This window comes from Trachurus trachurus, assembly GCF_905171665.1.
Source record: "Trachurus trachurus genome assembly, chromosome: 15".
Lineage (NCBI taxonomy): Eukaryota > Metazoa > Chordata > Actinopteri > Carangiformes > Carangidae > Trachurus > Trachurus trachurus.
Window position 1 is genome coordinate 17,901,559 of NC_139906.1, and position 15,811 is coordinate 17,917,369.

General features: G+C 41.1%; 1 protein-coding gene across 1 annotated transcript; it reads left to right on the forward strand.

The window, feature by feature from the left end:
- Positions 1-4,854: 4,854 nt before the first annotated feature.
- On the forward strand, positions 4,855-8,058 carry LOC310997768 (urokinase-type plasminogen activator-like; the record flags this gene model as incomplete). Its single annotated transcript, XM_083987560.1, has 9 exons — positions 4,855-4,905; positions 5,427-5,472; positions 5,564-5,702; positions 5,961-5,989; positions 6,090-6,267; positions 6,400-6,548; positions 6,646-6,786; positions 6,879-7,024; positions 7,864-8,058. 9 exons carry the CDS (start codon positions 4,855-4,857, stop codon positions 8,056-8,058), a joined length of 1,074 nt encoding a protein of 357 aa, XP_083843686.1.
- Positions 8,059-15,811: the final 7,753 nt, after the last annotated feature.

Genomic DNA, 15,811 nt, shown 5'->3' on the forward strand with positions numbered 1-15,811 from the left:
AAACTCACCTCACCCCATGCCAGATTTACTCAACTCCAAGGACATGTGCCCCCCCCCCCCCCCAGGATGGGCACAACCTTGACAACTGCTGCCTGGTTGCTGACTCCCTGAGTCTATTTGAGAAGACACACACCTAAGTGCACCTCCAGACAATTAGCTCAGTGAGTTAGGAGCTGGTTCTGGGCGTCAGAGGAAGTGGTTTCAAGCCCACACAGTGGATTCAAATCTGCCTGCGTGACAGTGAATGGCTTACTCAATTTGTGAAGCCACTGTGGAACTGCCACTTGCCAATTAGCTCAGTGCAATAGATTTGTGACACAAGACGTATTTCAGATTTTATTTAAACGTGAGAACTCATTGTTTAACAACTGATCAATAATTAGTAGCCAAATACTTGTTTTATTTAAAGGCAGTTCAGCTTGTCTGCTGACTATTTAGAGGCCAAGGAGAAACTGGGTATGAAAGCAAAGAGGCATCCTGAGGATCATTTAATGTAAATATATTTATCTTCAGACTTTAGTATTGAACTGGCCCTGTAGATGTGGCCTTGCAATTTCTCACTTTTATTCTAAGGAGGGTCCACCTCTGTCGAGTACACTGGAAAAGAGAAGCAGGAGGTGTGTATGTGGTGATTTAGGCTAATAGAGAAGTAGAGGTTGCATTACCTGTGAAGAAGAGTATGAATTTGAAAATGATAAATGTTCAGTCTTCATATTTTACTGTATATAGCTCCTTCGCTTATAAATGTTGTAGGCTACCGTTAAAAAAGCTTTCTGAGTTTTAATAGAGCTTTTACGGGAGACATTTTGCACACAATTTTAAGTTCCAGTGATCCAGAGTCAATAAGAAAAATAATAAAAAAATAACTCTCATTGTTGGCAGAAAAGCAACAACACTTGTTTGTAAGCAACTTTGTGAGTTCCATTTAAATTTAGTGTCAGATTAGGCAAAAAAAAAAAAGAAGAAAAAAAAACGATAGTCATATTTTGGTTTTGTCGGTCTTTGTTTCCCATTTTCTGCTTCCCCAATTCTTCACACTGATGTCTGTTGCTGATGTCTGCAAGCAGAGGCGATTTTAGAGTCTGCTGGTTCTTGGTGCGAGGGGATGTGGGTTCAAGACCCAGCAAGTGTGATGATGATGACAGATCAAACTGCCAGATGTGCTCAACTGGTAACACAAGACGACAGTCCTAATGGTGGCGTCACCTCTAAATTAAAACAACAACAAATAGCTTGGACCGGACCATGGGCGAAAGCTCACCAGATTTTGCACAAAGGTCCAGTCTCATCTTTTAGTTTAAGGGGATAGTTCACCCAAAATTCAAATTGCACTCATTATCCACTCACCCTCATGTCGACTAAGGGCTGGGAGAAGTTTCAAAGTTATCCGTGGCTTCTCTGAGTTACAGGTGGTCTCAGCGTAGCAGTGCATGTCCATATAACTGTTGCAAATGGATACCACTTTTCTTCGTAACAAAAAGACACACCAAAAAACATCCAAATACCTCCATGCTGCTCGTATGTAATGTGACGCCCCGAAATCCAATTGGACGGACCAGGCCCTAATCTAATCGGACGGACTAGGAAGAGGATGTTTTTTGGTGTGCCTTTTTGAAAAGTGGTATTTGCAACCATTATATGGACATGCACTGCTACGCTGAGACCCCCTGTAACTCAGAGAAGCCACGGATAACTCTGAAACTTCTCCCATGAGGGTGTAGATAATGAGTGCAATTTGAATTTTGGGTGAACTATCCCTTTAAATGTTACTCTGCTTTCAGACAGTAAAGCAACAACACTTGTTTGTAAGATAGGAAGCAACTTTATGAGTTCCATTTAAATTTTGTATCAGATTAGGCTTTGTTTCCCATTTTCTGCTTCCCCAATTCTTCACACTGATGTCTGTTGCTGATTTCTGCAAGCTACCATTATTGAAAAAAGGTTATAAGCTATAGTTAATTCATACATTACACATAGAAACCATGTCACATGTCACAAGTACACTCACCTGAAAAGTAAAACTGCGCCCTTGTCCTTTGTCAACCAATCTTTCTTTTTCATTTAGATGAAGATAGATGTATGAAAGAAAGCTCAGGAAGATACTTGGGACTCAAAGAGGTGAGTCTTAAACCTGTGGGACATGACATGGGAATTTGCATCAAGTTGCACATGATTTCAACCACACATCTTCCCTGGATTTGCTAACTTCTGTGTATTTCTCTGTGGGGTAAAACACCTGTATAGGACTTAAAGAAGACCAGTGAGGTCTCCAAATTAGTGAAGTACTGTGTTTTGTTAAGTTGATTCATGCTTCCTGACATGCTACATATTAACTACATCCTTCAAAGACAAATCCGGTCCCGGATTCTTGCACAAAGATGTTATAGAGAGCCTAAGCGGAAGCAGGAAGTAACGGTCACCATGGGACCTCAACTCTGAAAAACTCTCCATACAAATGAACGGGAGTCCAAGTTTTATTTCGTGATCCGTTTGAATTGTGCCATGAGAAAAAAATTTGACCTCTACCTGTTTAAAACATCATGTTTAATCCCGAGAAATCAGCAGTTTGTTGTAAAACTATTGTAAAATAAAATTCAGAAGAATCTGTAACCAGAAAGACTACAAGTCGCGTAGGTGACGTCACACACCAAATGCCGCCCTTTCCCGTGTCAGTTGGTGACGTATTTTTTGTGGGACACAGATCTGTAGTCCGTGGAGCGCTCTTTACACAAAATACATTCTTCTGTTGCCGTTTTATGATCTTGGCATGAAACATGATGTTTTAAACAGGTCATATTTTTTTCTCATGGCGCAATTCAATCGGATCACGAAATACAACTTGGACTCCCGTTCACTTGCATGGAGAGTTTTTCAGAGTTGAGGTCCCATGGCGACGTTACTTCCTGCTTCCGCTTAGTTCTCTCTATATTTGCCCATTGTCATAGTCAGAGAGCAGGAAATGTGAGTTATTAATGAGGTAACTAGTGGCGATTTTACTCAAGAAATCCTGACAGAATTCATTGTAATACTTTTTGTTTGAGAGGAAGTTATGTATGGTAACACTGTGATGTAAGATTTCTGAAGAAACCTGTCTTAATTAACAACTCAGCAGGACTTAATTAATTAATTAATTAATTAACCCATATAGTTGCTTACAGAAGAAAGACAACCAAGCACATTTATTTCCAGATGTAGGCCTACAATGTGCTGCACATGTGAAAGTAATGATTGTTAATTGTGGAAATCACCGATAAAGAAATACACAAAATCAAATAACCTAATAAATTTGTAAATAAAAGCAGGTTTTCATTAGCTGTTACAAAGCAGATTTCATCTGAATAATGTGCAGGTGCATTTAGTGTCATCTGTAAATGATGATTTGGATTTTTACAATACAGACAAACCAAAACCAAGGATGTAGGCTACATCTTTAGGTTTATAGTCACTGTGTTTTTTTTTAATGTAAGCAACAGTGCTTATCCCATCTTCTTGATAAAGGAGTAAAGAATTTTTGTCATCCCGTTGATTTTTAAACAAGTATTATTTGAGGCTTTTATGTGTTTAATTGATGGGGGATTAGAACCGAGCCAGGCTGCAGCAAGGACTATAGCTTCTGTATATGGGGCGCCTGCTCAACCCAGTGAGCTATACAATGCCCCATCCCGCTGATTTTAACATTTGTCACAACTTACTCCCCCAGATTCTCAAGAAACCAGTCAAGACATGTAGTAGATTTCCAGAGCTGGATCAAGCATCTAATCTAATTTTACAGCTTCATGAGGGGAAATCAATGAATCAAGGAATTAACTGCCTACATGTGTTTTTCATTCACTTCATTTTACTGTACATGAAGGGATTCAGAGTTTATACCACAGTAGTAGTATTCTTCAGGAGTTATTCAAGCTGGACAGCATGAGATCCCGCTCTACAGCAGGATCTCATGCTGTCCAGCTTGATCCCAGTAGGGCACTGGAAAAAGCATTATTGAAGACCTGTAGTAACTTTAAATCTGCTTCCACTTTTTATTGTTAAATGTATGTATTATATTATATATCTGTCTGTCTGTCTGTAACTAATTGTTGTATTATGTCCGTCTGAAACAGGTCTCTCTTGGAAACGAGACCCTGTGTCTCAATGAGATTATCTGTTTAAATAAAGGTTAAATTACATTTAATTGAAAAGTTAAAGTTAAAGTTTTGAATCTGGTGTTCTGCCTCTGAAAGTGATGTGCTCTTTTGCACCTACAGCTGATACATATTTCTGACTGTGTGGTTGTGGTTTAAGGTGGGGGTGGTGGGGGGTGAGAGCAGTCAGTGTGGACGTGCCACACAGGACATGACCAATTCTTTTTTTAAAGAGTATACTGATCAGTAATTGGATGGCGATGATGTTTTCTTTTGACAAACCCCTCCCACTTCTGTGTTTTAAAACAGGAGGTAACACTGAGGAGGATCAGCACAGCAGCACTGGAGGAACCAACAACAGTGTGAGTCTGCATCCTCAGGTGCACATCGGAGCAGAGACACTTCAGCTGGAAGAGAAAACAAAGAGCTTCATCAGAAGGTAAAACAGATCTCAACAAGTCTTCTTTTGTGAAATGTGTGCAGCTCTTCTGCTGCTCTCACATTAAAACCCTCATTTCCTCTGCAACAAATGCAATCAGCAGGGATGTGACACTCTGGGCACGCTCAAACCCAGACCAAGAGGCCATGTCTCTCGTGTTTGTTCTGTCATGTGCTTTAAGATCAACTCCATATAAGGGAAGAAGAGCTTTAAATCAAATGTTGTTATGTTATGTTCCCTTTTCAGACAAAAAAATATCCCTGGTAAGGAGAAAAGAAACCAGAGACTAAGATGAATCGGTTCATCATCTTCGCCATCCTCGCAGCAGTCAGTGTGAACGTGGTAAGTGACAGTTAGAGGGATAGTTCACCCAAAATTCAAATTTCACTCATTTCACTCACAACCACGGTATGTCACTATAACGCGCCCCATTGAATTAAATTTACGTCCACTGTTCTTTTGCCGTCCATCATGGCATCCCTATATCCCGCGAGTGGAACGTGACGTCACGTGCAAAGGGTCAATTGAAGCCCCAACATGAGAAATTGTTCTGAAAAAAGTAAAAAAAAAAAAGAAAAAGTTAAAGAATATATTTTAATCTTGTTTGTAGCAGAAGCTCCCAGCACTGCTCTTACATTACAGACGAGCTGTGTGGAGGTATTTGGATGTTTTTTTGGAGTGTCTTTTTGGACGAAGAAAAGTGAGCCCTGTTCGCAAGTTGCGAATCACAACCGTCATATGGACATGCAGTGCTGCACGGAGCGCCGGAAATTTGAATTTTGGGTGAACTATCACTTTAAGAGGAAGTAACTTCAGGAAGTTTTAGAAAAATGTATGACTGAGTTTGTCTCTGCTCCTCTCAGGCTTTTTCACGAAGACGTACACTGAAAAATCAAGACACTCCTTCTGGTAAGTCAACTCTCCGGGTAACACTTTAGTTTCTTATTGTTTGTGACCTGATGAATTCACTGTCCTCTTCTCTTTTCACTGTGACCTTCAGACATGTGTCAGTCTGGAGACGGGAGCAGCTACAGGGGATTCGAGTCCAAGACGGCATCCGGCAGCAAATGTCTCTTCTGGAGCAAGGTTGGACACGACTGGGGAGCTTCGGAGGGAGTTGGCCGTCATCCTTACTGCAGGTATGATTTAAGTCACCATTCTGGGATCTAGATTTACTGGAATAGGTGTCATGTGTTTTAACATTATCCCACTCAAATCACAGGAATCCTGACCAGAGCTTGATGCCGTGGTGCTATGTCCGAAATGGGTGGAGGATTGAGAAGAAACTCTGCAAAATCCCTAAATGTATGCTGAAGCTTGAGAATGAAAGATCATTCAAATACTTTATAGTTTGATTCGTTTGATTCTAAAAATCCCTGTGTTCTGTTCACACACAGGCTCTACACCATCGACAAAAGCTCCACCAGTTGTCGATACGGGTAAATTCAGTTCTTTAAATACCTTTTATTACTTGCATGGTGATATCTTGTCATATACACTCACTGACCTTCGTGTGTGCCCTGCAGAGTTCACGTGCGGTGAAAGGTCAGAGCGGAAAAGGCATAAAGTCGTGGGAGGCTCTTTCACAGCCATAGAGTCGCACCCATGGGTGGCCGCTATCTATCACGAGGGCAGTTTCCTCTGTGGCGGCTCTCTCATCTCACCTTGCTGGGTTCTCTCGGCTGCTCACTGTTTCGCTGACAGGTCAGAGAAAAAAAAACACAGCATCCTATCATTTCCTCCACTGCAGCTCTTGTAGCTACTACACTGACAGTATGACTCATATGGGTATGTAATACGTATGTTTGCTCACTTGTGTGTGTGTGTTTTGTGCAGTGATGACATCAAAACTGAGGATCTGACTGTTTACCTGGGGAAGTCTGCCATCAATGAGACCAATGCCGACAATGAGCAGTTTTTTACTGTGGAAAAACAGATATCCCACAAAGATTTGGACGCATCCATCAACTACAACAATGACATCGGTGAGCACAAACATCACCTATATGTACACAACTGAGAAGAAAGACACCAGTAAGGTTGCTTTGTGTGCTTTTCTCAAAGTTTGTTTTCACATTTCAGCATTGCTGATGATAAAAAGCCCGGATGGAGGTTGTGCAGCAAAGACGGCGTCTACCCGCACGGTGTGTCTTCCTCCAGCTCACACTCATCTTCCTGTAGGATTTCCATGCAGCGTCACAGGATTTGGGACGGAGGCATTCGGTGAGTAACCTCATATCCTCTAACCTTCAGACTCAAGGTCGACCTCTCGGCCGCTTCAGTGACTCTTACACTTGGCATTGTGTTAACTGCAGGGGCGAGCTCCTCACAATATCTAAAACAAGCCGAGGTGAGGCTGATCTCCCAGGCCGACTGTAGACGAGAGTCGTACTACGGAGATCTCATCAGCGACAACATGATGTGTGCCGGGAGCCCTGACTGGACAGCTGACGCCTGCGAGGTGAGCCACGTGACCTGTTATGTGAACATGTGTGTATGTTCACTTAAAAAAAAGAAAGAAGAAGATTTCCTGCTTTCAAGATGTCGTCATTGTGAACATAAAGAAGTGAACTTGTAAGCTCACATGCAGACATGCAGTGTGTTAGAAACTCTGTGACCTTTGGCAGCATTAAAGCAGAAGTAAGCGATATTTTTGTGTTAATATAAGTCTTAAATAGTTATATCTTCCCACAGCAATCACTTGCATAGAGTGTTTGGACCGAAACACGGGTCTCTCAGTCACTCTGCTCTGCTCTGAGCCGAGGAGAAAACTTTTCTCGTATCCTACAAGTTTTATCCAATGAGGAGAGAGAACGGCATAAAGGGCTGTGTGTGCAGCCAAGGGATGCGCCTGAATGTGGTGACGTAGGCACGAGGACCAATAGATCCATGACGAGGGCGGGGGCTGCTAACTCCATCGGCTAACAAGACGTTATGGTGCGTTCAAGGCAACTCGTAACTCGCGTTATTCCGACCTGTGAAGTCGTACCAGTTCAATCTGGTACGAGTTCACGGGTCGGAAGTTACGAGTGGCCGTTATAGTGCACTTTCAAAGGTAAGACAGGTCGGAAAAACACGAGTGGGTTGCCTGGAACGCTACAAAGTCGTAAGTCGTGACTTGAAGCTGTAATTTACGGTTTCAAAAGCCTGCCTGGAACGCAGCATTAGCCAAAACGACCGGATCGCTTACTTCTGCTTTAAACTGGATGTGAGAAGAGACAGATCGATTATCGATTATAGGTCATCTCTTTATTCAGCGACAGCCTTTAAAACTGACATGCTGTTTTCCTCTTCTCACAGGGTGACTCCGGTGGTCCACTGGTGTGTGACGTGTCAGGCCGGCTGTTTCTGTTCGGGGTGGTGAGCTGGGGCGACAACTGTGCCAAGAAAGACAAACCAGGTGTTTACACACAAGTCACCAGCTACAACGACTGGATTGCAGAGAACACAGGGCTCCCTCAGTACACCAAAGGGATAATGTATCCCCCAAAGTGAAGTTGTGGCAGAAAAGTTACCTCTTTGGCATTGCACGTTTCTTTAAGGAAAAATCTGTATGCAAGCATGTACAGATGTAGGAGGTTTGGTCGCTGATAGGCATTGCTTTCTGTGCATTGAAAACGGGTTTTTTGCACAGTGACATTTTACTGTGACAGTTCTGAATGAATGTTTTTTTTAAAAGATATTTTGTTATAGATATAATATATAATATGTTTTTATAATGTATACATTCATACAAAGAGTATGGATTTTTAAAGCAAGCTATTATAAAGTGTATTTATCTTATTTAATTTTACAAGCATTTCCTCATGCATAAGGCTGGCCCTGCTGTTGAGCATTTGTTTTCAAATAATAAATACTATTTGTATTACACACTGTATATTGTGCTCATTAATCCTCAAACTCTGTGTTTATGCCCGTAAGCGCCATTTATTATTGTTTTGTCATTTGCGCTGATTTATATTGACTAGTAATACGTTTTGAATATGTTTTGAGTTTTGATCTGTGTTACGGTTTGGGCTTGTGCGGCTTCTGTAGCGAGATCAGGAAGTGAAGCGTTGTTGTAAAGAATGTGTTGAACGTGAGTGACGACGGAGCGGCGTACGTCTGCAGCTCGACAAGTAGAAACGGTCTCCTGTCATTTCTCATGAGTGGTTAAAAGAACAAGAAATGAAGAACATGTGAAATTCAGAAATCCAAATCTACTGAGTCTGGTAGTCAGACAGGGAAGACCCCTCATTAAACACTGGAGGGCACTGTTGTGTAAAAATTATGTATGGATAGCTCATCAATCATTATTTATTATACTAGCCTATAAACTTTTTATTGAACAATAATGGCATACAAACTGGGTCAGTGTACCTTGCTGTATTCTTCAAAGACAGGGGATCAATAATACGTTGTTTCCGTTTGGGAACACAAACAACAGGACCTTTCATTTTCATGAGTCATAAGACTGTATTCTCGTTTTACAAAAGCGATTCATCAAAATGATAACATTTTCTAGCAGATTTACTAGATCCACACCTCTGTTTCAATCCCTAAGTATTCTTCCTGTTTTTGCTGTAAATACTTTTCAAATATGTATTTTTGTTTATCAATCTATACACAAGTTACTCCCAATTTGTTTCCAAACTGTATTTCAGTTAAATTCCCAGATTCATAATTTCAACACTAGATCAGCAAATAATCTTCATCCCACCTTTTTTAAGTCTACTTTTTCTCAGTTCTCAATCAGATTTAGAGGTCCGCATTTTTGGAATGCATTACCAATCCACCTTAGAAACTGCAGAAGCATAAATTCATTTAAGAAACAAATAATTCACTTTCTATTGGCCCAATTGAGCGATTCATAATTCCACATACTTTTTACATCATTTTTGTTTTTCTCTCTCTCCTTTTCTAATTGTTTTGTTTTTCACATGATGGTAAACTGAACTTACGCTGAATGTCAAATGTTTATCCTGAATATCCACACAATATTGATGTAGCGGCCCTTGGTTCCCCAAGAAAGGAGGCGGAGAGTTCCTTACGGGTGCATGAGTTTATTGCCTTAGTTGATGTAGCACCGTGAAAACTATGAGGGAATATACAAAAAAAACACAAGAAGATATATTACACTTCACATACAATTTCCCCAACACAGATTCAAAAGCACCCAATTTATTACTATAAAAAAGCAAACAAACAAAACTACATTTTATTAACCCTTTACAAAATTACTAAAACCTTATTTAAGGAATTAAAATATAATGTGAACGGCATCACCCCAAAACCAAAAATAAAACAAGACACCAAAATAAAGTAATAGCCCAACATTCAGATACACTCCTTGTTCCACAAACCAAGGGGCTAATAGAGGATGGAAGGTGCCGTCTATACTGTGTGTCTCCTAATAACAGAACAAAACCAAACTATAAGGGAACCTGCACCAACACAAAGATTACAAATAATTCAACAAAGAAAACTCACTCAACGAGCCACGGACATGGTTCAAACAAAGCCAGCAGCACAAACACTGAGCCAGCCAGGGGAGAACAAAGGGAGGATGGTGGTGATGCGCACAGGTGAGCGCACACACCCACAGGAAGAGCTTACAGGTGACAGTGGCCTCCTCCATTTTATACCCCAGAAAACTGACCACTAGATGGCAGTAATACACTGACCTTTACACTCCCACCAATCATGCATGATGAATTTATTACCACAAGAATCATACATGATTTTTAAATAACAAACTACGATACTTGAAAGCTCAGATTTATCACTTTGACATCCTTGCATTGAACTACAATCTTAACAGGCCACCATAACAATAGAACGCAGAGTCAATCATTCTCAAAAAGGAACACCAACTTCTGGATAAGCCTTTCAACGGCTGTGGGTTTCTCTGATGACTTCTGATTTCCATGCTCCCACCAAAGAACCCTCTGATAGTTCTGTACTCCAAGGGGAACAGAAACCAGAAGAAACATCCCTTTAATATCACACACCACAGCCACAGCTTCCTTCTGAATGCGACAAAGGACTCCCACCAATGAGTTAATTGGGTCTGGACCAGGCAGAAGAGCACCACTAAGGGAGACTCCCCAAGACTTTGGTTGCAGGTGAACAATAGCCAACCCTTTGTCATTTGGTAATGAGGATGGAGTGCTGCTCTTAAAGGGGAGGGGGATCCCATAATGTGTGTCGTCTCTCTGCCTTACGTTGTTGCTAGGGAGTTGGAAGAAGCGATCCTTGTCTTGTGACACATACTTGTCTTTGTGTCCCCTTTCATTTAAGTCCATTTCAAGAATATTAAGATCAGCAGTGGCTGATAGCATTGGCATTTCCTTCACTGTAACTCTGTGTACAAAACTCTGGGTTTCCAATCTTTCGATATGGAGATTAGACGATCCTGTTATACTCCACCCAAGCTCTGTTCTCTGTGCAAAAGGTTCATTTCCATCACCTCTGATGACCTCCAGAGGTGCCAGTGCTGCTGGGCAATCATATCCAATCAGCAGTCCCACTTCACAGTCCTGCAGTGGTGAAAGTTTGTCCGCCAGGTGTCTCAGATGTGGCCACTGCAGGGCTGTCTTGGCAGTTGGGATATGCGATCTATCTACTGGGATAAAATCCCTAGAGTAAGCCTTCTGCAACTGAATTTGGGTTTCAGAGCAAATTCCTCTGATTTGAAGACCATGGGCAATCTTGCTCTCTACGACAGTGTTGACAGCTGTCATTGTGCTTAATTTCAATTGGACTGACGATGCATTCACATTAAGTCTATTCAGCAAATCTTCCAAAATAAAGGTTGAATCGCTCTGTGCATCAAGTAAAGCATAAGTGAGTATCTCTTTTCTTGGCTCTTTCACTGATGACAAAAATACAGGCACAATATTAGAGGTGGAGGCAGAACTTCGAGTCATGGTGTGGGACACAGCATTGTGGACTTCCAAGGCCATCAATGCAGCCCCCTTCTCTTCATGAAGGCAGGTCGGATGTTGCCGGCCACATGTGCCACATGTGTGCCGCCTTTTGCAATCCTTTGCAACATGCCCCTTCCACAGGCAGCCAAAACAAAGTTGGTTTTCTCGAATAAATTGCCTTTTTTCTTCAATGGTTCTTTCTGCGAAGGTAGGGCATTTAGCGATTCCATGCATTTCGTTCTCACAGACTGGGCAAGGTTGTTTGGGCTTAAAATATGATGTTCCATGTACCACAGCAGAGGAGTTGTTAGACTGAGTACTTGTATTTAAAGTGTTTGCTCTTTTGGGTGATCTGTCATCCATGACTTTGAAATTAATCAGAAATGGGGATGCAATGGGGTTACATGCTATCCGAGCTTCCTTTTGCATAAAATCTGTAAAATGAGAAAAGCTTGGGTAGTCACCAGACACATCCAACTCATCTACAACAATTCTGCTCCATCTGCGCACAATCCAGTCTGGCAATTTCTGAAGTAGTTTGTGATTTTCCTCACAATCATTTAAGATGGCTAGCCCTTTAACATGGGGCATAGCCTCAGCACAGCCTTTTAAGAAGTCTGCAAATTCTCTGAGGGCTAAAGGGTCACTTGCACTGATTTTGGGCCATTTCGAAAGTTTGTCGCGGAAGGCCCTCTGAACAATGAAAGGATTTCCATATCTCTCCTGCAACAAGGCCAAAGCACTGTGATAGGCATCTTCAGAATTTCTGTAAAAGAATCCCTCAACAGCCTTGCGTGCTTCTCCTGCAAGATAGTGTTTGAGATAGAGCATCCTTTCACAAGCTGGGAGGGGCTTCTGGTCAATAAGTGCCATGAAGGAGATCTTCCAGTCAATAAATTTTAAAGGGTCGCCAGAGAATGTTAATGGTTCAGGAGGAGACAGCCTGGTTACACTTAAGGAGCTTGCAATAGCTTGGGCTAGATTGACTGTGTCTTGACCTGTCATTGGAGGAGGTGTCTGAAGTTGAAAAGGCGTGGCCTGTGGGTTTAATGGATAGCTGGACTCCACCCTATGATGCGTCTCGGCAGGTCCACTCTCTTCTTCCTGATTCTTCACGCTGCCTTCAAGATTTTTATAGGCTCTTACCCGGGCTGCTGCTATTTCCACCTCATTTTCAACTTCTAGCTGTTTTAATCTCAGTTTCCCTTCTTCTCGTTTTAAGTGCATTTCAGCCTCCTTCTGTTTTATTTCTGCCACCATTCTTGCTTCACTCAGTTTCCATTCATTTTCCATTTGGCACAATTTTGCTTGTTCAGCTTGTATTTTCTGCATTGCCTTTGCCTTTTCCAATTTTACTAAGAGCTCTGCTTCGGCCTCCGCTCGTTTGCTAGAGACCATGGAGAGAGAAGAGTGGACTGAAGGTGTCTTTGTTTTCTGCATTGCTCCCACCTTTCCGGGTTTTACTGAGGGACCTGCTTCATCTTCAGCTTGTTTATTAGAGGGCACCTCCGAGATTACTGTTTCTGTGTTAGTATATCCAAAAATGGAGCCATATTCATTTTTGTTTAGTATCTCCCTCACCCTCTCTTTTTCCAATTCATCATTAAACATATTTTCAATAGTTCCTTTTCTTTTACACACAATGTCACAAATCTCAGCTGTGAGGGAGATGCAGGCATCCATTTTCTTGGTGATTTCTGGGGTGGAAGTACAGTTGCGTCTGATAGGCTCATATAGTTCATACACTGTGTCATGTTCAGTTTGTATGTTTTGTTGAATATTGTCGAGGTCGTCCAGTGCACAAAATGCCTTCAGTTTTGTCCTGGAGTCTCTTGCTATTTGTTTCCAAAAGCTGTATGCTTTACTGAAGTCATTCTCATATTGTTTAGCCCTCTCTTCTCGCAGCTCCCTACCCTTGTCTGTTAAAGTTCTTTCACGGGAGCTGGACCTGGATGATTGAGCCGTGAGCGCAATGTTGTCCATCTTTTGTGATTTGAGTGACATTTTATGAGGCTTGTTGTATTAAAGATTTGTGTTCAAATATCTGGGCTGTGGTTCATTTAGTTCACAAGGTGATGCCTTCACACATTCTTTAACAATAAAATATCATAACTGTAGCCAAATGAACACACAACAGCTATGAGCATAAAAACTTATATTGCTCTTTACCCTTTCAACATTTTCATTTAAAGAGACATTGTAAGTGTATCATTCACGGATAAAATACATGGGCTACTGTGGCCTTTACCGTGTATTTAACTCTTAAACCCTTGAAACACTTAATTTCTACTGCATGTTTATTCTTGACATTTAACTCAAAAACAACATTCAGTGCGTTGCTCCATTTTCTTTCTTTCTCCCGTTTCTTTATTATTTCAGTCCAGTGTCTCTCACTGCATTTGGCTGTACCTTTAGAAGATGGGTTACTGTTCATTGCGTGTGTGCCAAAGTGCAGGCTGCGTGGGCTGTGTCGGCTGCTGACAAAGGACGACGAGGATGGCTCGGACGTGATGGTCAAGTTTTCACTGTAGCGGCCCTTGGTTCCCCAAGAAAGGAGGCGGAGAGTTCCTTACGGGTGCATGAGTTTATTGCCTTAGTTGATGTAGCACCGTGAAAACTATGAGGGAATATACAAAAAAAACACAAGAAGATATATTACACTTCACATACAATTTCCCCAACACAGATTCAAAAGCACCCAATTTATTACTATAAAAAAGCAAACAAACAAAACTACATTTTATTAACCCTTTACAAAATTACTAAAACCTTATTTAAGGAATTAAAATATAATGTGAACGGCATCACCCCAAAACCAAAAATAAAACAAGACACCAAAATAAAGTAATAGCCCAACATTCAGATACACTCCTTGTTCCACAAACCAAGGGGCTAATAGAGGATGGAAGGTGCCGTCTATACTGTGTGTCTCCTAATAACAGAACAAAACCAAACTATAAGGGAACCTGCACCAACACAAAGATTACAAATAATTCAACAAAGAAAACTCACTCAACGAGCCACGGACATGGTTCAAACAAAGCCAGCAGCACAAACACTGAGCCAGCCAGGGGAGAACAAAGGGAGGATGGTGGTGATGCGCACAGGTGAGCGCACACACCCACAGGAAGAGCTTACAGGTGACAGTGGCCTCCTCCATTTTATACCCCAGAAAACTGACCACTAGATGGCAGTAATACACTGACCTTTACAATTGATTTTCTCTTTTTTAATTGTTTTATGTTGTTTTTTCATTCTGTAAACTAAATTTATGTTGAATGTTTGTCTTATGGAGGACCACTTGACAAGCCCTTAGGGGTTTTTTTGGTTTCTCCTGCACATTTGCTTTATCTACTGTATACTTTGTATGTCTCTTGTCGTTGTCGTTCCACTTTTTTAATATGCTGTTTTATACATCTTTTATGTGCTAAATAAAAATACAAATACAAATACAAAATACAAGATTGATACTTCCTTAAATATCTGTTTTTGATTTGTCAGATGAATATAGTTGGAGAATCTGTTCTCATACCTCTTTGGTGGTTTGTGGTAAATGACACAAAAGGAAATGTTCAGGGTTTTTCTTGTTTGACTTGACTTTCAGCCTTTGTGTTTGCATTTTACAGACAGAGCCAGAACTGCGCATAACTGATCGAAAACCAATGTCTATTAACAAAACAAAGCAATGTTGGTGCAGTGAAACCACATAATTCATCTTTTATCTCTTTTCTCCAGGGTGAATGGGACCAGACCAGAGGGGAGAGGTGTGACATGGTAGGATCAGCAAACCGGTCCACAACAGCAGTCAGTCAGGCTGCTGCGAGCATGTCACAGTAACCACAGTGCACAGTGACCATGTTAACATGTAGCTCTTAAGCATGTATCATTTTAACGTATGTACAATGTTTGTGTTCACATAATTCAATTTAGCATGTCAACATTTCCTAGGTTGAACTTACTCAAAATACAGCCAAGGCTGATGGGAAAGCTTTGCAGGTATTTAGGCATGAAACCAAAGTTATTACAATGAATCATGCAGGAATATGAATAAACAAAATTAGTATTTCACTCAAAACCAAAACCTCATGGTGGATTGGTAATGGGATCCCCAATAGTCATTGGGATTCACACACTGCTAGCATGGCTAAAAGAAACCTAGCAATTTGGTCTGCTGTAAGTCAAGATTTTTGCAGTGGTAGGCTATATTTATATAAAACCCATTTTAAAAAGAATTTACTTTGACTACATAAACACTGTGACTTTAGTTTTTTATGCAGCATTATTTAAATTAAAAACAAAACTAAACAGTGAGTTATTAATGAGGTAACTAGTGGCGATTT